This window comes from Thalia democratica, chromosome 4, assembly GCF_965202585.1.
Source record: "Thalia democratica chromosome 4, ktThaDemo2.hap1.1, whole genome shotgun sequence".
NCBI lineage: Eukaryota > Metazoa > Chordata > Thaliacea > Salpida > Salpidae > Thalia > Thalia democratica.
Window position 1 is genome coordinate 56,664,703 of NC_139168.1, and position 23,954 is coordinate 56,688,656.

The 23,954-nt window shown below is 25.5% G+C and overlaps 2 protein-coding genes across 3 annotated transcripts; both read right to left on the reverse strand.

Moving 5' to 3' along the window:
* Nucleotides 1–2,942: 2,942 nt before the first annotated feature.
* On the reverse strand, nucleotides 2,943–15,083 carry LOC145835146 (FUN14 domain-containing protein 1-like). 2 transcript variants are annotated; one of them, XM_082942695.1, is made up of 4 exons: nucleotides 14,953–15,083; nucleotides 5,969–6,197; nucleotides 3,676–3,889; nucleotides 2,943–3,484 (listed from the first exon to the last, which is right to left on the reverse strand). In XM_082942695.1, the coding sequence occupies exons 2-4, from the start codon at nucleotides 6,145–6,147 to the stop codon at nucleotides 3,410–3,412; spliced, it is 468 nt and encodes a 155-aa protein (XP_082798821.1). In that variant the 5' UTR covers nucleotides 6,148–6,197; nucleotides 14,953–15,083; the 3' UTR covers nucleotides 2,943–3,409. The 2 variants fall into 2 exon arrangements, with proteins under 2 accessions (XP_082798821.1, XP_082798820.1); XM_082942694.1 differs by lacking the exon at nucleotides 14,953–15,083 and adding an exon at nucleotides 8,324–8,425 and having other exon boundaries at nucleotides 2,945–3,484.
* LOC145835145 (catenin beta-1-like) lies at nucleotides 8,424–10,749 on the reverse strand. The gene has a single exon (XM_082942693.1). The coding sequence runs from the start codon at nucleotides 10,690–10,692 to the stop codon at nucleotides 8,608–8,610; it is 2,085 nt and encodes a 694-aa protein (XP_082798819.1). The 5' UTR covers nucleotides 10,693–10,749; the 3' UTR covers nucleotides 8,424–8,607.
* Nucleotides 15,084–23,954: the final 8,871 nt, after the last annotated feature.

A 23,954-nucleotide genomic window follows, 5' to 3' on the forward strand; every position in this document is an offset into this window, starting at 1 on the left:
GTATTAGAGTTTTTCGTAAAAATTTGTTGTAAAAAAGAAAAACTTTTTGGTTAGAAAATTATCCTATCAAATACTAGCATGTCAAACTTAGACCATTCTTAAATGTTGCACTCCTTTACAAACATTGAAGTCATATAAATCGAAAAACTAAAAAAAATACTTCTCTTTTTTTTTCAAGGCTAAAGTACACCAAATAGAGAGTCTAAAAATATATATTATCATAATTTTAAATTTTAGACACATTAATCTCTATTTAGTTTATAAAAACTTATCCTGGACAGAACTTTAAACTGTATCCTGATGTATAATTCGATAACCGAAAGGTTTTTTCGTACACTAGTTCCCAGGACCAAATATTTGAGCGCTTTTTCCGTTCAATTAACTAAAATCAAAATTTTGAAGAATATTTATGTTTGTTTGTAAAGTTAAGATATTAAATAAAATTAATATTTTTAAATAAGTATCTTATTTTCCGACCACAAGCTCTTTATTGACGTATACAATACACAAAAAGCCTTGGTAGTCTCAGTCTACCGAGCGCATGTGATACGATGATCCAAGTTTAATGATCAAGACTTTATTTTAACTTGAGCTTGCCTCACTAAAGTCTAAGATCAGATAGTTTTTGCCGAAACTACTCTAGCTATAATTTTATGTTTTTAATTAGTTTTTTTCTGGTTTGAACAAAAAATAATTAATAATAAAAATTTACTACGGTTAACAAATAAAAGTTATTTACATGTTGTGAAAATAATTTATTGTTATCGTAACTAGTAGTTTAAAATAAATTTAAGTTTTCACTTACGTGCGTATAAAATTTCTAGATTAAGTATCTGGCTATATATTGCCTTTTTAGATCCGGATCTGAATTATAAAAGAAAAAAACAGATTTGGTCGGATCTTATTTTTAGAAAATATCCGGTAGATCACAAATATTCTACTTATCTCAACACCGATTTGTTTCAATCGCATTAATTCAGCTGCAATAATATATTTTTTAATTATTGCGGTATTATACTGAACGGCTAAATTAAGGATACAATACCATGGTCTGTGTCTAAGGTCGGAATGACCAAAATTTATTCCTAGAACTTTTAGCTGAAATCTAATTGTGATCATACACATTTTAAAAATTATCTTGTAATGTCGTATCATTGATGAAAATAATAAAAACATTATAAAGTTAAATAACGCTTTAAATTAAATAAACTATTTAAAACTTAGTGTAGATTTATAACATTTTTAAAACATTAAGACAAAATCTGAAATAATTCTACATATCATATATGAAAACTATGTCAATGAAATATATTAATTTAAGTATGTACTGTAAAATTATTTAATCTTTTAGAATAGCAGGTTTTTTTTAAAGCGCATATTCAGGTAAACACAAGAAAGTAAAAAGAAACAGGCGTATAGTAAAATATCTCTAACACAAATAAGCTTTTATTTTCTGTTTTAACCCTATATAACAGCAACTAATATCTTGAATTAAAAAAACGGCTAGAAAGTTTGTTTCGTTTCAAACGGCTGAAGAACAGAACTTATTTAATCGGTGGGTCAGATTAGTTTCCCTAAAAATTCTTTCGTAGATCGTACATGTTAAATATTCGCTAGAGGTAATTTTGAACATTCTTTTAGAAAAATAAAAAATGATCCTTTAAAAGAACTTTACTAAATGGCCATTTATAGTTTATTAAATGAACATTCCGAAGTTAAGTTAGAAAAATGCTGTAATTTGTTTGTTTTATTACAGACACATTATGTACAAGATAATTTTGCCTGACCGACTAATCTGGTTTACGGGCTGTAGATTGCCCACCTCTAAATTTTGCGGTAACCGGTCTAATACGCACGAAGACATTTTGGCACGACAGTAAAAAAATAAAAGTTACCGACCGAGGATAAGGGGTAAAAGTGATTACAAAATAATATATGGATACCTAATGAAATTTATTAATTGAAATAATAAGAGAAAGTAATAAATTAAAAAAAATTAAATTACAAAAAAATTGACAGAGGGTAATAGTGAGAGTAAAAAAAAAAGTTTAATATTTTCATACCCGTGCAAGTGTCTTCGTGCATATTAGACTCCTACCCACATTTTGCATTCTCTTGATCTTTAGTTTTGTTATTTATATTTAATTTCAACATTTAAATTAACCTTATTTCTTTATTAAAATCTAATTTTTACAGCAAGTACACTTAATTAATCAATATTTTTAAATAATTTTATCGGGTGAAGTCTTTATAATGTTGAAAGAAGAGTTTTTTAGTTAACTTTTTCATTCATTTCTTTTTAATAATTTTATTAAACTTGATCATGATTTTTACACCTTTCATTTTAAATTAACTCATGATTTGTATAAAATATCTAAATAGTATAATGGCTACATATTTGTGTGATAATAATGAGCGCAGTGTCGTTAATAGAAATGCCTGTTGAATCTATACTAGCGATTTCCAAAGTGGGCCATTAGCAGTAAAGGGGGCGTGAGGTCATATTTTGAAACTTACACTAGATATTCTGGAGTTAAAGATAAAAAGCAAAAAAAACGGTCTTAGGCGTTTTTAATAGTAGTTTTAAAACTATATTATAAACAAACTTCAGGAAATTTAGGCGACAACGCCATAAGTTGAAACTTATATTAAATATTCTGGAGTTAATGATGAAGAGCAAACACAAGGTCTTAGGCGTTTTTAATGGTAGTTTTTTGAGAAATCTTGGGGGCCATAACTTTTTCAAATTCTTAAAAGGGGGCCTTTTGAAAAAAAGTTTGGGAAACCCTGGTCTATATTGATATCGGTTTGAAAATTATATTCCCTCCTTATATAATTATATTACTTAAACAGCCAGACTGATAAGAGTTTAATACTTAAATATAACTTATTAATAGCATTGATAAGATATACTGTAAACAGACTGTTGTTAATAACCTACTCCGATTTAGTTTAAGCAACAAAGTTAAAAAAAAGTCGTAGAACTATATCTTAAAACAGGTAATAAAAAGTATGAAAGTATTTATAAAGAAAAGTAGTCAAACTTATTTTTTAATTCATACTAATTCAAACTGATTTTCTAGTAGTGCAAGAGAGTCAATGTAATTAAAATCATACCAACGAGTAACTTTTTTGGTTATTCAAATTGTTTGTATTAAAGTTTTACCAAACTTTTTGGAATTATAAAGCATTATGTAAAGTATAGACTATAAAAGTTTAGCATTTATAAAAATCATTGAAATGTGTATAACAAAAATTGAAAATATATAATTGGTATATAAATTATAATTTTCAAAAGAAAGTAAGAAAACTACAAAAAATTATAAAACACAAAATTGACAAAACATCTTTTTGGAGGCAAGATACCGATCTCATTTTAAAATTTGGTAATTGTTAGTAGTTCGAAAATTCACGAAACTGCTAATAACACTCCAATTACAAAAGCTGAACTAATCACTGAATTTTTCATCATTTCGTGTCGTGCCTTAAAAATAATTTTCTAATTTTATTATATTTAGATATAGTGTCAGTAAGACATATAACTTGAAAAATCCAAAACAAGTATTTCGCATACTATGAATTGACGTAAGCAGTTTTGTCTTATGTAAGAAGTTTAACAACTTGAAAAAAGCTTACCTTAAGAAAATAAAAGTTTTGTACTTAAATTATAAAAACCTTTCTCACGAGGCAATGCAACTGGTTGTTATTTTCTGAAATACTGCGTTCACAATGTCTAAACAAATGTGCTGCTTTGTCGCAATCTCTTCTGATTCTACCCCAGTTTATGCAAATGTATCCGCTATGGGAGGCAACCTGCATGACAATTATACCAGTTCCGATGAAAACTGCAGTAGCTTTGCCAATTTGTCTAACAGTGGATCCGACAAACCTGTTATATTTCTATGAAATTAGAATCTATTAAGCATTCATATAGTAAAAATTAAATTCAAATATACAAATTTGATTAAAAAATTACAAAACAACAAATTTATAATATTTATTAAAACCGTTACCTTTTGTTATTAATGAAAAAATCGGAAAACTTTCTACGATCTATTTGACGGGTATTTTGGTTTATGGTTAATAATCTAATACGTTAAACAATAAAAATTATAACACATAACACTGCATTATTTCAAAACAAAAATAAATTTAATTGGCAAAATAATGTACTAATTGAAGATTTAACATACTGATTCAAAAACCAAAACTATTTCCGGAAATGAAAGTTATTATTATGTTTAAAAGTTATTTCGATGACTAAGGTAAATATTATGTATAAACAAATTCAATATCTTCACAACAAGAATTTTTAATAGCAGGTACTTCTTAAAAAGGCAATCAATCTAATTCTTAAAACTTATAAATATCCACTCTCTATAAATAACAAAGCGGATTTAGTTTGGAATGTTTTTCCAGCTTTTCTTATTTACTTCATGGTTTTTTTAAATGTAAGATTTTGTCTTTCTTTAGTAAAATTTTAAACTCGAGGTAAATTATTGTTTTCATTTTAAAAATACTGAAAAGTTTCTGTTTTTTTTTTCATCTATGACATATACTCGAGTCATTAATAGCACCAATTTCTATGTATAACCAATTAATACTATATCTGCACAATTAAAAATAAAATCTGTTTTTCCTACCTGTAACTAGGACTGTTATTGTGATTTATTCAGTCATTATATATTTTTAGATATTGAAAATTTCACTATTAACTTGAAACAGTGTTGCCACTCATTGAAGCAAAAAAAACAGGCTGGATGATCAAAAACTGCCCGAGTTACATTAAACTAGTATAATTTAATTAAAAAATTTAAAAAAATATTTTGACAACCAAATACTAAAAAAGTTAATGAAGCTCATTTGCAAAAAAATATTATTTTAATAACAAAAGAACTTAAAGTCTAGGAAAAAAACTTTTTTTTAATTAAAGATTTTAAAGTCATAAAAGCTAGGCTGATGTTTAGGACAAATAGCCTAGCACGCTCAAGCTTTGCACAAAAACTTCTAACAAGCACGAGTCTGCTAGGTCTTTTCAAAATTTATAATGAGTTCAAACTAGTCAGAATTTTAAATTTTTTTGATTTAGCCTGAATATATGGCTACTCTCGTATAATACTTAACTTTTTTTAAATCTCTTACAAAATTTCAATTACTTTAGTTTGTATATTTATTCTTTCAAAAATTTATTTTACAAACTAAGTTTCGGTCAAAGACCTCTTCAGTGCTTAAATTTAAAAGTGCTTAAATTTAGTTTTCTTAAAACCAAAACATATTACTTTAGTTTGTAATAATTCTTCTTTATTTGATGAACAAATTAATTGTTATTTAAATATATATGTCGCAATAACAACAAAACATAACTGTCTTATACCTCCACGCAAAAAACAAAGTAATTCAAAATAAAAACATTAAAGTTTAATAACTTAGATAATATTTTCATTTAGAGTTGCTATTTAAAATAGTATACAACATCAGAAGTTATATTTTGAAAATAATCATTAATTTTATATTATAAACTATTATATTTTGGTTTTTTAAATAAGTTTTATGAACTATTTCCTTTTAAAAATTATTTTATAACAACAAAAGCTAAATAACAAGTTAAATAAGACTTATATTTAACTCCTGTAAATATTTGTAACACAAACAAAATAACTTAAGCATTCTGTAAACTTTGGGAGACAATTTAAAATTTCAAAAAAAGTATTTATTTTTGTGAACAGATAGGAGTTTATCTTTCGTTGTACTACTTTATTTTACAAATCACAAGTATAAATAAAAAACAAGCCTAACTAGATAAAGGATTTCTTTTACAAAAATCAAACACTCTTGGAACTTCGATGATTCTAAAGACAAAATGTTTAAGTTCTTTTTTTTTTAAACTCTATCATTTTTGGTCACCCTGAAAGTATCGAAGACTATTAACTTAAACGACTTGTACAATATAATGAAGCAAAAAACTAACCACCCTCCTGCAAACGCAGTTCCTCCAACAACTATTTTCTTGGTGTCAGAGCAACGTTGAAATTTACAGTAAAGGCGCTTAAGTTTCTGAAACAGAGTTTCATGGCATGGATCGCATGTGTCTTCGCTTACTGTACAGTCTTCAGACTCACTGCACGTTCCTAGTGAATATGGAGGCATGCCTAAAATACTGGTTTGTTTTTCTTGGTTTGATTGTATTTGGCGTTGTTCTGTAAAACAAAGTTTTTTTTAATTTTTGGTTATAAATAGGTAAATTATAACGTTATTGACTTAGATGACAGGAAATTTTGCCTGAACTAACAATCAAATTTATTTGATGATCTTTTGAAAGATAAGAGTTATAAATAGTTTATGTAAATAGAAATAAATATGACTTATTTTTATATATAATCAAATAAGTTAGTACTATGGTTTAATACCAACACCATGTTAATTTACACTTTCTATTTCAATCATACCATCTTCTTCATTAGAAAGACAGACGCTAAGAATTTGAAAAAATTGCAGATAAGGAACCAAACAAAAAGAAGATAAATATAGATCATTTCTATAGTAGCAAACTAATAGTAAAACTCAAATGCCAAATATCATTGATGCGAGCATTTCAATTTAGAGTCAGTGTTAATTGAAAAAAGTCAAAACTTATTACTTAAAATTTATAAAATAAAAAATAGGTGCGGTAAATTTATACTTATGGCATATACTTTTTGTAAATTTTGTTTACATGACTTGTTTAATTTTAGTTTGTTTACTTATAACTATTGAAAACTTCACATAATTATACTAAAATTAATTTTCTTTTATAGCTTATTCGCTCACATTGAGTATAAAAATTAATTCACATAATATTCACAAGTTATAAAATTAAATATATATACCTTACAAAGCATACATTACCTTATTTATACCAAAACAAAAAAATATAAAAGTTTAAATTGACACAAAGTTATTGAAAAATAAAGATTATTTTTGACTACAAATGTAACTATATCGTGCCAAAATAACAGACCTTCAAACTAATGTACAATATTCAGGGTTGCCACTGAGTTTTGGTAAACTTTCTCCAGGTTTTAAAAATTTCTTCCAGGTTCTAAAAAGTACTTGTTTTTAGATCTATTTTTGGTTAAAAATTAAGTCTAAGGTATAAACTGTAGTAGATAGTATAACAATATTGAAAAAATACTGTAGGACTAATATAAATGAACTTTAAAAAAATATTTAACTAAAAAAAATTATTATTGATGGCATTTTTTTTTTGTAAAAATTGTTTAAAATTCCAGGATTTTTGATCATAACTCCAGGTTTGTTTCAAAACTTCTAAAATTTCAGGTTTTTCTGGATTCCAGGTTTTGTGGTGTCCTGAATATGTTTTTCACTGGCGTGTAACTTTTAATTACACTGTTCTTTTTTTTTTCGTTTATCTAAATTTTGTATCACTTTTTAGGTAATTTTTATTTTTATGCTTTAATTATGGGATATCTAAATTTAACTAGAACTGTTTGTTATTTTTGTTAAATAAATAAACTATAATATGTTTGTTTTAAAAATTGATTTGATAGACAATCTTGATGTTCATAACTTATTTTCTGGTTCCCTTAGTTATAATATATTTTAATTTGATATAGAATATTATTTTTTTAAATATAGTACTTTTTTATTACTACTTATATTGTGATTTCAAAGTTTAAAAAATATTTTGAACAGAGAGTTTTTTCGGTTAAAAAGTGCGTATCATACTGGCAGTACGTACCTAGATGGCAGGTTACTGTACTAGATAAATTTAAATTAAGTTTGTGGTTATAAATGGTAAGTAAGTAATTTTACAGGAAAATATTTTAAGTGCTGTTTATACATTAAGAATTTTCGTTAATAATTCGGTTGAATCTCTTGACTAAGCACGAAGTTTGAAATAAAGATAAGCTGTTGTTATTATGACATCACACTATACCTAACTCTTAAAAAAAGCTAAAATCAAAATTGCCAACATATAATCAGTTTAAACTTTTTGACCTCATATAATTCAACTTAGTTTAGAGAAACATAAACTTCCTGATGAGTTGATGGCTGTACTAAAATACTTTCAAACTATTGGGCCTCAGATTTACACTGTATTTTCAATATAAAATACAATAAGTTTTTGCTTATTAATGCAAATGGATATTATAACAAGTAACCATAGATAATTGCTAATTTGATATAAAATATGAGCTAGTTTTAATGGGCAATATTATTATTTTGCATTTAAAAGTACTTGAAATCAAACCAAACATTTGAAAAATAATTTTGCACGAATAAATAAACTCCACAAATTTTATTGAATCTAAATACATTTCACCTTGACAGATTTTACAAACTTCTTCATAAACCAGTTTAAACAGCAAGCTTTCCATCATTAATAAGTTTCTCACAAATTAGTGTAACTGAATTTCTTCCAACTGAAATTATATTAAACAAATATAAAATGTACCATTAAAATTTTATATACAAATTACTTGAATGTTTTATTTTTTATATGAAATTGATCATTTCAAAAAAAAAGCACCAATAAATGTACAAAGCACTAATGAAAACTTTAAACACGATTCAAATAGTTAGATCTAATAACATAAGTAAAGTAGTCTATAAATCAGTGTCATGGGCAGCGTTCCAATTTTCTTGATTGCTTAACATAGGTTCTGTATCTTCACCCAAATCAGGCATTGGAGTATAACTTCCGTCCATTGTTCCTTGCTGATCATATTCCATTGCTTGCTGCTGCTGAGGTTGCATAAAACCAGATCTTTGAGAAGGAGCTTGCATTGAGCTAACTGAAGTTTGATGAGACCTCAATGTGTTAGAAGAATAGGTTGGTCCTTCAACCATACTTGCATCACCTGGGTAATACTGATTGTTTGGATATCCCGGTTGCTTGTCTTCGCTCATTCTGAATAAGGCTGCAGCTGCGTATGTAGCCACTCCTTCGTTTTTAGAATGAATTAGATCAGCTAATGGAGCTGATGCTCCTTCATTTTCAATCATAGCTGCTTTGTCTTTGTCCTGAGCAAGTTCACATAAAACTCCTGCTGCTACTCGTTGAACATTTTCCACGTGAGATTGAAGTAATTGAATAAATAATGGAATGGTATTAAGATTGGTAATAACTTCTCTAGAAGCTTCCTCTCTAGCCAAAATATGAAGAGCCCCAGTTGCTCCTTCAACAATTTCTTCCATTCGTACTCCACCTTCCATGTAACCACCAAGTGTACCAATTGTACCTCTTTGTACAGTATCTTGGTATGCATTCATTAATATCTGCACAAGTCTTGGAATAGCACCATGTTCTCTTAATGGAGCTTGATTTTCAGTGCTAAGTGCTAAGTTTCTAACCAAACCTATTACAGCTTTTATAAGTGGCCATCTTGAAGGTGGGTTTAACAGCTTTACAAGAATGGGAAGGCCAAAATGTACTCTGACAGCTTTTTGGGCTGCTACTGCATCTTCATGCCTAGAAGTAAGATGTCTTAAGGCACATATAGAAGGCTCAGTGATATCCTCATGATTTTCACCTGCTTGCATGACTGTTTGCACTAAACCTTCAATTCCATTTACATCACAAACTCTTATTTTGTTAGACACATTGTTGCATGTTAAGTTACTCAAAATACCAGCAGAACAAGTAACTACATTTATGTCATTAGAAGACAACAGTTTTACCAAAGTTTCTATCAAATTTTCAACATTTTCTTGTTTTGTTCCTGCATCAGATAGATTTCTTAAACTCCATAGACAGTTTTGCATAAGTCTTTGAGAAGATCCAACCAAATGCATACCTAAAGCCTGCATGCCACCAGCAGCAACAATTGCAGGCTTATTACTGGCACAAACTGATAAAACTTTTAGTACTCTGCTAGTTGTCCATAACAATTTTTCGTAAGTATAAGTGCGCATAATGCGTACAAGTTCTTGAGGTCCATTACTAGCCAGAATTATAAGTTTACTTTCTTGATTACCATATCCTAAAATTTGCAAACAATCTGTATCTATAGCTAAAAATTTTGGATTGTCTCTAGAGAGCAAACCAACCATTTTTTGTAGTCCACCAGCCATTCTCACAGCTTCTTTTGCTCCCTCTTGATGAAGAAGCAAGTTATGAAGAGTTGTTAATGCATAATTAACAACAGACTCACTAGGTGAATCAAGCATCTGTACTAGAGCAGGAATTCCCCCAGACTTGAAAATTGACAACAAACCTTGAGTGTGATGAGAGAGACTGTCAAGTGTACCTACAATAGCTTTTTGAATGTCTTCATTTTCAGTTTCAGCAAGTTTTTTGACTAGTGCATTGACTAGATCAGCATTTTTTAAAAGTGCCTGTCTTGAGGCATGCTTTTTACTCAACATTTGAATCATTTCAACAGCTTTTTCAGCATCTTCTTCATCAGGACCTAACAAAATGCTTGTCAACTCAGGTAAAACTTTTGCTGCTGAGTCTGCATCATCTTGAAAATTGATAAGATTGACAATAGCTTCTTTTAGTGTTCTTGAAGGTTGAGTAAGTTTTTGGACAGCTGTTTGTTGATTATCGAATTGGGTGCTAGGAGCCGTATTTTCACCACTAACCATAGTTTCAGGGTACATTGCTTGCCTTAGTCGTTCACTTCTTGTGCTTACATAGTGTTCTTCTATGTCTGCAACTTCTTCTTTAGTATACTCTCTATCAAACATTTTACAACTATATTTTTTAATTGTAAAAAGTTAGTAATTATTCTGTTAAAAAATAACATTTAAATTTATTTGAAAAAAACGAATTTACTAAAAGTTACAAACAAGTTTAATAACAAAAAATAATAACACTAAAATTTACAAAAGTGATATATTTCATTTAAATATTTATTTGGCAAGCAACTTTTTAAAAAAAATTGTTTTATTATAACCCTTGTGTTAATTAGTGCAAAAACTAGAAGTTAGTTTATTTTCCTAAATTACAAAATATTACAAAAATAAACTTTTTAACGCAACAGACTTATAAAACATATAATTTTATGCAAAATTCTAATGGTAAAAAATGCACATAAAATTATAATACTAGAACTTAGGGAAACTTTTTGCATATTTCTTTTGCAAAAATTTGCTTTAATTATTAAATAATAACACAATGACTTATAATTTCAAAGCTGTAAATTAATTTTTAGTATATTTTTTAATTTTGTTAACCTGAAAAATTTGAACTTTAAATTAATGTTTGTTTAACTTTTAAATACTTAAAAAGGAAAATTTTGCTAAGTTTAAGTAGTATTGCAAATTTTAACAAAATATTTCTTATAGTTCCTATTAACTTTAGAAAACACATAAAAACTAATTAAATAAAACAGGTGCCAAACCATAGCATATAAATTTAGAAGATAATACATTATATTTATCTTCAATTAATTGGTAGAAAACTATTTGGTAGCACAGCTATTTTAAAACTTGGACGTAAATAAATTATAAAACCTATGTTAATTCTTATAAATTAATATTAAGACCCCATACAGCTTTAATTTTTAAAATCTATTCAGGGAATTTACAACAGCAGTAAGATAATGCACAACTGCAATAGGTCTTTATTAAAGTTGATAAGCAAACTAAATTTCATTTTCATGTGTTAGAAGATCTATCTTTTTTCAATGGATCTACCATTTAATTTATATACAGTTAAAAACTAAATAACGAGTTAATGTTTATAAAACTCTAAATTCTAGTTTCTATTAAGGCCATATGGGGTGTAACTTTTTTGTTTGCAATGAACAACATTGGCTCTTATACGAAAGATATATAAACAACAACCCAGTTTTTATAAAATTAAAGACTTTGTTCAACTTTAGACATATTCTAATTCTTGTAAAAAGTTTCCGACACAAACATATGGACAACTGAACAAACTATAAATTTATCCTTCTTCATTTCTAACCCATCTTCTTCAAATTTTGCAACAGTAAGTCTGTTACTAATATCTAAATCTTTTTAAGGCTATAAGGAGGGGTTTACTGACTTATTTAACAATTTTATATTATTTTGTAGATTTTTAACTAAACTACAAGTTGCACGTCACATATTTTTATAATTCAAACTAATTTTTGAGATATAGCTTGTTAAAGTTGGACAGTATATTAAGTTTCTAAGAAAGGGGAAAATTAAAATTGTGAATATAATAAAATCACTGCACTAAAAATTATATCCTCCTACATTTTTTAAGATAAAAATCTAAAAATTTTTAGGAAATGTTCGTTGCAATAAATAGAAAAAAAAATTCAATTTCAATAAAAAATTTATGACTAAAAACACTTTTTTTTTTGTTTATGTTTTGAAAAAAACATTAAAGGTAAAAAATTAAACAATTTCTTAAAATATATTTTTCTTAATATTGCTAAAAAAATCTCTTGAAAATTTGAGGTTTTTATCTCAAGAAACGTATAAGGAGATAGATTTTAAGAGATTTGTATTTATACACCATTCTAGCTTTCTCCTCTCATAGGAACCTATTGTGCTCTCTAAGTTTAACCAGCTATATCTGAGAGTATTAATAACCTGTAAAAATAAGCTTTCAGTTTAGTTTACACTTTATAAAACAATATAAGAATATAAAAAAGGCCAATCCCTCCCCTATGACCTTAATAAGATTTTAACATTAGTAATAGACTTACTTGAAAAACAGATTCCAACATTAGTAATAGACTTACTTGGAAAACTTGAAGAAGATTGGTTAAAAATAAGAAGATAGAATTATAGTGAAACAGTCTTTTTGTTGTGTTTTTGGTTTGCTCTTCCAATAAGAAACCTATTAATCTCACAGACCTTGATTGCCTATATCTCAATACTTAATTTGAATTTTATTAAAAGGTCAAAACTTCTGATAGCTAAGACAAAACTCTACAAATAAGATGAACTAGTAGAATACAAGGCAAAACTTTTATTAAAATTTATTTTTCAGATATCTCTTAAAAATTTGTCTACCCCTACTATAGGTCTACTGGTCAAACTAAATTCTAATCTTATTTTGATAATTCTTTGTTTTCAACGAGTTTGTTTTAGTATTTTACAGATTCTCTTTTCCAACTTTTTCTAACAATATAACAAAAATTAAGTTGGAAAAGATAATCTGTAAAATACTTCAAGGGCTCGTTGAAAACAAAGAATTATCACAAGAAAATTAGAATTTAATTAGACCAGTGGGTTCTATAAGACCTTGTTTATATGGTATACCAAAATTGCATAAAACTGGTGTACCTCTTAGGCCTATACTCTCAATGATAAGATCTATATAGCAACACGAATTGGCTGTATAGTTAAATAACTTGTTAAAACCAGCTTTTAAATATTTTCTAAAATATATTGTGAAAGATTCTTTTGAACTTGTGGATGAATTAAAACATTAAAAAGCTAACCATACTTTTATTTGCTCTTTTGATGTACACAGCTTATTTACAAATGTACCTCTGAATGAGGTGATTGATATTTGAGCTGATAAACTATATAGCTTAGAAAAACCAATTCTTAAAAAAAAAATATTTCACTGATAAAACTTGTAACTGAAGAAGTTGAATTGAGTTTCAACAATGTATTATACTGTCAAATTGATAGTATAGCTATGGGTCCCCTTTAGGACTTACACTGGCCAATATCTTTATGGGTAACGTGGAGAATAAAATACTACCTGAATTTAATTCAAGGTGTAAGTACATAAGATAGGTAGACTATTGTTTTATCCTTATTGACAGTGAAAAATCAATTTTCATTGTTCAAGAAATAAATTCCCTACATGGTGCTATGCTGTTCACAAAAAAAAATGTAGTTAATAATTAAATGTTGTTCTTGGATGTTTTGATCAAGAGAAATGGTAATAAATTTATAATGTCGCTATTCAGAAAACCTTTGTTCATGGATCAATATCTAAATTTCCAATTTTGTAAAAAGAGGAGAAAAATTGGTTTAATTAAAATCTTATTTCACAGAGCTAAAAAACTACGTTGTCCAGAAGTTTTTGAGATTGAACTTAATGTTATGAAAAATTGCTATTAAAAAACACATATCCTAGTCATTTGATTGATATAGTTTTTTCAACTGAAATTAAGAGATTAAATTACATAAAACCTTATGGTCCAGAGAAATGTCCACTTCTTTTAGTTTTGCATTATGCAGGTGAAAAATCAACCCCAATTTACAGAAACACAAAAAAGTTATCAGAAAAAGATATAATGAAACGAAATTTAAAATACTAAGAAGATGCAACAATATTTTTGACCTGGTCAAAATTGAAGCTATATACATTCATTTAAATATACCAAAGTTATGTAAGCAGAAAGATTTGAATTATTCATTATCTTTGTTTAGTTAATTAGTGGTTTCATATAATATTAAATTATGTTTATTTAGAATTCTAATTACTTTCTTCTTTTTGTTTTGTGTTATATAAGTTTAAAATTTTCTTTATTTTGTTACAATTGTATCACCTTGATGAAAATTTGTTGAAATATATTTGTGTTTAATAAAAGATTTTTTTATATTTAATAAAGATTATTATAATTTATTATATAAAAAAATATTTGAAACTGAAAAAAAATGTAGCAGATAGTCCAATTAACAAACATTATGATTTTTTTCAACTTTCAAAAATAAATTATTATAAGTCACAATTCATAACAATTCAGAACTATAAAAATATAAAATGCCATATTTGAAATGTTTTCTATCTAAAAACTTATAAATGAAAACCTTATGACTCTTAGACATTAAATAATGATAAAAAAGTAAACAACTTTTTTCCACTGAATTCATTTTGTTGTTTTAAAAATAATTCTTTAGTTTTTATGACTTATAAATATAAAATTTAGCATTCCTTAACCTTAAACCTTAATTCTGAACCAGAGCAATAAAAAAAATTTCTAGATTTAAAAAATAATAATCTGCACTTTTTAACTTAAGTTTGAATACAAAAACAAGAATTACCCTTTCTAGAACTGCTAGATAATGACTGAATTCTTTAACTAATTTGAAAGCAATCTTCAACTTTGGCTTGAACTTTAAACATTATTCTGAGCTAGACAAAATACTTCTAAAAACAATAAATACAAACTTACAATTTATAATACCTGTCAAAAATTACTAATAAACAAAAGAAGTACCATATCTTTAATTACAAGTGATATTTAGATGTTATTAGCAATAATATTACTGTAACAGACTAAAATTATATTTTCTAGATTAAACTAACAAAACTTAAACTTTGCATGTACTGTATATTCTTGACCATGTTTCTTAGCTTTAAACAATTATACTATATACAGACTTCAGGCTAGTAAAATGCAGCTTAAAACTTTAATTTGAATTATCAAAAAAAAAAAAGCTTAAACACTTGTCATATAGCAAGCTATGTAAATTTTTCATTAAATCCATGGGGGTACAATTTTTTCACAAAATTAACATTGTACTATTTATATGGTTAGAGAATGTACCAACAGAAAATTCTTTAAGAATTAACAAATAATTAACAAAATAGGAGTAGAATTCTTTAAGTATTTTTAAGTTTCTAATACAAACCCTTAGGGAAAATTTTTATACCAGTTTTCTCAGAATTTAGAAACATTTATTTAAAATTGATTTTTTACATTTTTAAATAATTTAATTAATCTTTTATTTCAAGATATTGATTTATTTTAGTTTAGTTAAAATACTATATTTCGTTTAAGTTTAATTAATCCACTTCCTATAAGGAGTTCATAGTTTATAAAACAAAATTTAAACTTTTTTGTCAAAAAAATATATTTTGAGTGACCTTAAACTGTTCTGAATCATCTTGAGTTTTTTTTATCCTTAAAAAAATAAGTTTCAAAACCAACAAAAACTAAGCTCTTCAACAAATAGTTTATAAAATAACTAAACATAGATACTATATCAACTAATTATCATTCAAAATCTAGAGAAAAAGGATCTAATATTCTAAGAAATCTTAAAGCTATCCTGAGTTTTTTACAAAAAATAAAAAAAAATCCTGAGCCAGCCTTAGTTTACAAAACAAATTCAAAATATCCTAAGTTAAACAAAGTCATTCTGAGATTTTCACAAATTTCAAAATATCTCGAGTTTCCTGAACTCCTGACTCCTATACTGATAAATTATGAGAAAACTAAGCTACCAGATGTTTTTTTTTGCTTTTTTTAATATAAAGTAATATAGCTTTTAATCTTATACAGTTGTAACAGATTTTTTTTACAGACTGGTTTATCTCAAAAGTTTATCCGAATTTTGTAATTCAATAAAAAGTATCTTAGAGTAATATGCTAGAGCTTTTAAATAAGAGCCAAAGTTTTTTTTTATGTTAGATCCTGCTTATGCCCTTAACAACCAGTAGTTGAAAACTGTAGGATATAATTTTTTAGAGTAATAATCTTTTTTTTTAGTTTGCATTTTCCATAATGAAACTAATAAACTCCCAAATATTGCTTACATCTCAAAAATTACTTTGATTATTGAGCAATGGTACAAATGGTAGTTTAATTATCAAACTATTGTAAAAAGTAAGACTAAATTGAGTAAAGCAATTAACTTCCCATCTATAGCTTTAACTAATTCTGATATGCCATAGATTATAGTTTAATATATTTGACTAATTTTATTTTCAAAAACTAACTTCAAAGTTTGTATGTAACACATGGGCAACTTTTTTTAAGATATCATTCAGAGGGTTGGCACTTCTGAAAACAGTTTTAATATGCTTAATACCTCTTTTTTTACATTTTTGGAATAGGTAATTTTTTTTAAATACCTTTTTTTTGTTTCAAACAACATTACTAAATTACAATATCAAATATAAATTATTTGTTATACAATATTGTAATTTAATAATTTATTAAACAAATGTAAATACTATTTGTAAATATTAAACTAACTGAATTTATACTTTTAATGCAAGCCCTGGACCACAGTTATGCCTTCTCCAGATCAAGCTAAAAATAAATCATTTAAAACAAAGTGATATCATACAAAAAATAGAACTATATTTAAAAATACACTTAAATTTGAAAACTTAAAGCTTAATTACTTATATATTTTATATATTTATACATATTAAAAATTTGAAATTGTAACAATATAAAAAAAAATATAGTCTAAACCTTTGGTAAATTAAAACAAACAAAAAATCACATATTTTGAAACCCTTAAAATTAGAAACAACACATCAGTTTAAATTCAAAACTTTTAAGTTATTGTAAATTATAGACAAGAAGTTGGCAAACTGTGGCCCACAAGACGCATTCAAAAAAATTTTTCAACTTTGTATAGTTTTGTTTTCAAAAAAAAAATTAATGGTATCTTTAAGAGATAATCTATTGATTGACTTTTTTTGTCTTAAGAAATTAGTAAAAACATCTTGTTTTAAGCATGTTTAAGTTGTTCTTTTTTTTTAACATGCTTACCCCTGTTATAGTCTCTATTGTTTTGAGTTATATCATTAAATAAATACTTGTACCTTACTTTTTTTTTATTATAATCTTATAAATTATACCTTCTGGTACATTTTTTCTAATGTCATATTTTTTTTGTCATGCAACCATTTTATAAATAAAAATTTAAATATATACCATTTAGAATAAACTAATGGCACAAAACCTAAAATATTTGGTTATGTAAAACACAAAAAAAAACATCAGCAAAAGTCAGAACCTAAGCTTAGACTTTTATGTACCTTGAGACAACCACAAACTTAGTTAACAGCAAGTTTTGATTATATTTATTTAATCATCAAACAATATCTCTCAAAAGAATAAGACCCAGGTTTCACATGGAAGTCAAGACTTTGGCTAACTACTGCAATTTTTTTCTTTTTGATCTTGTTACAGACAAAGTTATCAAAGAAATTAGAAAGAACACATGTTTTGTTTGACCTATAGAAAATAAATAGATCTGATATGCTTTTTTTTTAGTTTATAATTGGAGAAACTTATAAATTAAAAAATTCAAAGATACTAGCTTAAGAATGTTTAAATATTTTTTCTAAATAATTTATTTTTGATGAAAAACATTACCCCTATCTTGTAGATAATAAATAAACCACACACACATTTAAAGTATGTTAGATACTTCAAAAAATAATAAAACTATTATAACTTAAACTGACTACAACATACCAATTTAAATCTATTTATGATTTATAACAAATATTCAAATTTGTTATTAGTAAATGATTGGACTTTTATATTTAAAGAACCTGAACTAAAACAGTAGTGAAAAACATTAATGTGTTATAGTTATTGAAAGCAAAATAAAACTGTCTTAAATAAAGACAACTTTATTTTCATGAGAAATATTCTTTTAAAACAAGAAACGCCCTAAAGCAGTCACCTGATGTAACTATTAAATATATTCTATATAAAGCAACTAAGTTCTCAATAAGGGAAAAATTAACAAAATGTCTTTTTTCTAAAATGTTTTGATTGTAAATTGTAAAAGGATGGACTAAATCACTTTTTTAAAAGTTAAGTCTTATTTTTTAATAAAAAACCAAGTTACCAATTGTCTTTTTATTATTTTTTTTCACAAGTAGCTTTTGAGATAAAAGCAATCAAATTTAGATTGTTCAATAGATTCTCTTTTTTTAAAAAGGCGCAAACTAAAATATAAAAACAGACTATTTATTTTTAAATCTAGCTCCTTCTTCAGTTTTTGAGCAACCATTTTAAAACTATTACAGTCTAGTTTAAAATAAATTTAAAACAATTTGTAGGAACAGAATTGCCACATTTATTTGCCAATTTTCTCCAGGTTTCTAAATTTCTTTCAGGTTTTTCAAAAATTTTTCCAGGTTTTTCAGAAATTCTTCCAGATTTTTGAAAGTACATTGTTTTTTGACTATTTTTAGTTGTAAGTTTTAAATAAATCAATAGATATAAACTAAATAAACCATACTGTATTACTATCTTAGTTTTATTCTATTGCAGCCTATACTAACATTTAGAATTAATTTCTTTAAACTTTTCCTTACATGATCGTTCGAAAGCCTTTATTATTTTGATATAAACAAAATATCCATACAATCTAGTTAAAATTTGTTGTTAATTTTAATTTGATATTTTTTTATCAAAATTATTAAGCTATCTTATTAAATAATATTTTGTAAGTTGCAATAACTAATATAAAATTAAATAAAAATGATAACAAGAACCAAGTGCAAGAACTAAAATAAACTTCTAATAGTATGAATAATTAAAACTTAATATTTGCTATTTGTCTTGTACTTCTACTTGCTTCACTTCACATTGGTCTTTTTAATACTTTTTTTTATGAGATTAAAACTTTATCATTGAAAAACTTACTTATCTTCTGTAAAATCGATGAACTTTAACAAAAACAGCAAAAGAAATATTGACTTATCTTCTATGTACCCATTTCTTAAACTTGATGACTAAAATATAAACCTTACAAAAACTAATGAATTAATTCGAAAGAAGCTAAAATTTCAGAAATTAAAAAGCTAATTTTACATATCTAACCTAAGTATTGAACTATATTTTTAGATGATTGCAAAAATATTAAATAAGTGGATTTAACATCTTGTCTGTTGTAAATAAACTATCTAAGAGACTGATGTTTTAAGAAATGTTTAAACTAAAATGAGAACTACCTAATTGGAATTCAGATTAAAAAACACTTAAATAAAAATAAAAACAAATTTAAATAAGAACTTTACATCAAACTATAAAAACAATAAACTTGAGTTATTGGAACTACATAATCACACTAGAACTCTCTGCTTAAATAAGTTTTACCTCAAAACTGTTTTCTCTAATTCTGATGAGTATATATCATATTATAACTATACATTCGGTATAAAACATTGCATCAGACGTTTTTGATTTTCTCTTGCTCTTAATTTTCTCCTTAATCTAAACACTATTTAAGTTGCATAAGAAATAGTTTTTGTTGACTGACTCTACATGATTGACATTCAAAACAATTAAAATAAATGTATAAAAAGTAATTTCATCTTTTCAGTGACAACTTAACTAACATTTTATCAATTACTACATAAAAACTTGTAATAGTTTATTGAGACAAAAAAGCTCAAACTATTTGGTCTTAGGACCTGGTGCATGAAAAAACCTTTTGTTTATTGAACCCCACACCATTCGGATACCTTTTAACTTCTTGTCCAGGATAATAGACTTTTTTTTAAGTCTAAAAACTTATTATCTAAACATTTTTTTATTTAATTTTAGATTTTTCTATTATATTTTGTTCAAAATTCCAGGTTTTGTGGCAACTCTGTAAGAAACAGATTTTTTAACATTTTCTAATTCTAATTTATAGAAAAAAATTATTGATATATTTTTCTTATTTTGGTCAACAATTTTTTTTTTTAAATCCAATTACTACAATTTGTTTGGAATATTTTTTTTAAGTCGTAAAATTTGAAATTAAATTCTTTAATAATAAAAGTGGAAAATACTGGTAATTACCTAGGATGATGTTTCACCAATATCAAACTGAAAATATATTTGATTTTTTGTCCTTTTTAACCATATTTATAGAGTAAAAATCCATATTTTATAAATATATAAATGAGATTAAACTTATTTATTGTAAATTAATAAAACATAAATATTTAATCGCTTTTATTTGAATTTGACAAGACAAAGCAATTATATCAACATAACAATTTATATTGATTACAATATTGTATAATAAAGTTGATTATATATTTTAGTTTTATTAGTTTACGATAAATAAGTTTATCATAAATATATTTAATTCTTACTATGCATTTATATAGTGTTTATAATAAAAAGTATTTTTTAGATTAAACATTTTAGTATAAACTATAGTTATGGTTAAAAAAGACATCAAATATAGTATATTTTAGGTTTGATATTAGTGCAACATCATTCTAGGTAATTACCAAAATATTTTTAGAAAGGACCTTTCCAAAATTCAGAATAAAACAGCAATATTTTTTTTCTAATAATATGATGGTTGTATAGAATTTTTTTACAAAACTAGTTATATCTCAAAAATTAATATTTTCTTTGTTGTATTATAAAAAGTGTCTTATAGCATATACTCTAGCTTTCAACAGGGTTGCCAAATTTTTTAGGCCATTTTTTTCCAGGCTTTCAAAAATTTTTACAGGTTTTTAAAATCACATGTTTTAGGGTCTATTTTTTATTTATAATTAAGTTTCAGGTAAAAAACTATATTAAATAGTATAACTACCATGATATAATATCTTAAAACTCATTTGAATGTGTCTGTTAATAAAATAGTTTTTGATGATTAAAAAAAAAATTCTTTATGATAGATTGATTGTGTCAAATTGAAATTTTACTATTTCATGTAAAAGTAATTTAAAGCTCCAGGTTTTTTAGTGATTTATGTTTAAAATTTCTCAAATTCCAGGTTTTTCTAGCACTTTAGATTTTTTGGCAACCCTGTTTCAAATAAAAGAAAATCTAACAAATGTTGGACCCCCCTATTCCTATGCCCTTAAGATCTAAACAAGAGCTGATAGCTATATTTTCAATGTTGTACACATGAGAACAAACCGTAAAGTGAAAAAAATACAGTATGTGACCTTCTATTTACTTATGATGCTGCACTGGTAGCTCAATCTGTCCAAAATTTTAGACTCTACTGAAACAGCTATTGTCAGCATGCTCAGATTTCAACTTTACCATTAGTCAGGAAAAAAACTCTTCCAACAAAAAACAGATAATCTGATACTTATAGTAACTATCAAAATTGAAAATGGCAAGTTTCTTCTTTTGTATATTAAGAATTTGAACAAGAAAAAAGATCACAAAAAATTAAATTAAATTTTAAGACATACTTGTATTACTACATGTACTTAACCCTCAGCTTGCTTGGTAATTTTTGGAGGATGGTCAACTAGTGAATCCTAGTCTTTGTTGAACAGCAAGTTGGTCCTTGGCAGATGCAACCATTGTTATACAACTTGCATTGGTTTTTAAAGACATCTGCAAGCACAACCTAAAAAAAGCTTGAATGTCATATAAGGGGAGGAGCTTGATATAGACAACAAGAGAAATATTTTACCTACAAAAGCGTAAGAGCGAAAAAGCTTTAAATTTAAAGAATCCCAAGCAGACAAAAAATCAAAATTAATGCTGATTTATCATATTTTTAACTATTCTTTTCCTCTTTATCTTAATTTTTAATTAACATATTGATGCATGTGCTTCTTTTACTTATTTAAGTTTTGCATCTTTTTAAAATGATTAATTTTTGAGCACAACTTGCATTGCCAATTTAGGCTGATAGCAGACCTACTATAAAGACAACTGGACACTATTAAGATATTTTCTAAAATGTTCTAAGTGGTAAAAAGTTCCTGATAGCTGTGTTTGAATAAAGCTTTTCAAAATAAGTCTAACTTTAAAGAAAGGACTGTCCCATGGTCTTATTTTTGGTTTGTTTATGTGTTAACCACTGTGTTTCAATCTTGCAAGGTTCAACTCTGAGTTTTAAAACCCATAAGGACCCCTTTGATATCAGGAAACTAAAACATTATTTTTTTTCTTTTTCAACAATCTTGAAATATATTTATATTTGTTAATTATTTTTATCAACTACTTATCACCATTAGTTTAGTTAAATTGTTCTTAGAATTAACATATCATAGTCAATAATTGTACATTTATTCATTAGCTAGTTTAATGTAATTAAAAAAGTCACTGAGCTCTGTATATATCTAGTGATGGCAAAGATTAAGTTAGTCTAAATTTTTTTATCTTAATTTATAAACTTTGCTTTTTTAAATTGTTGAAGAAGAAATGTTTCTCCAATCCAGTGAAGGATAATGTTTCCTTTTTGTTCTGATTTAGTTTTAATAAAGAGCCAAACAAAATTTCTTTATTTTAAAAACAAAATGTTTCAAAATGAAAAATAAAACTATTTATGAGTGGTAAGCTGTTCATTCATTATTATTTACTATTTTTATATTACTATTTTAAGGATTCAGTTGAGTTGTAGTTTACAATTGCTTTTACGTTACTAACATCGTACCTTCAGACTAATTTGCTCAAGTTTAAGGGCGAGGTAACCGATAACCCCTTATATATTTAAGTTATTTTATTTGTTTGTTGTTTTGCATGTTTAAAAAAAAATGTTGTTGCACTACGTAAATGCCTGTTTTTCAATATCTTATAAAATACATACTTAAAAATTACCTTGTACATAAGGATTCATGTTCTAAAATTAATATTAATAATAATATTATTATTAAAACAAATTATACAGTAATCTTCCTTTATTCTACCAACATATGTTTCTGTGTGTCAACGAATCAACACACTTCAACTGGGTTCTGTAAAAAAATAATTACTGTAATGAAAACTGTAAAGGAAGATTACTGTATAATTTTTTTTTTTTTATATTCCAGTGAAGTTACCTCACTAGGATCTTTTGTTAACAAACGATTAAAACTATATTTTGAATGATGATGATGATGATGATGATGATGATGATGATGATGATGATGATGATGATGATGATGATGATGATGATGATGATGATGATGATGATGATGATGATGATGATGATGATAATAATAATAATAATAATAATAATAATAATAATAATAATAATATTAATAATAATAATAATAATAATAATAATAATAATAATAATAATAATAATAATAATAATAATAATAATAATAATAATAATAATAATAATAATAATAATAATAATAATAATAATAATAATAATAATAATAATAATAATAATAATAATAATAATAATAATAATAATAATAATAATAATAATAATAATAATAATAATAATAATAATAATAATAATAATAATAATAATAATAATAATAATAATAATAATAATAATAATAATAATAATAATAATAATAATAATAATAATAATAATAATAATAATAATAATAATAATAATAACAATAACAATAACAATAACAATAACAATAACAA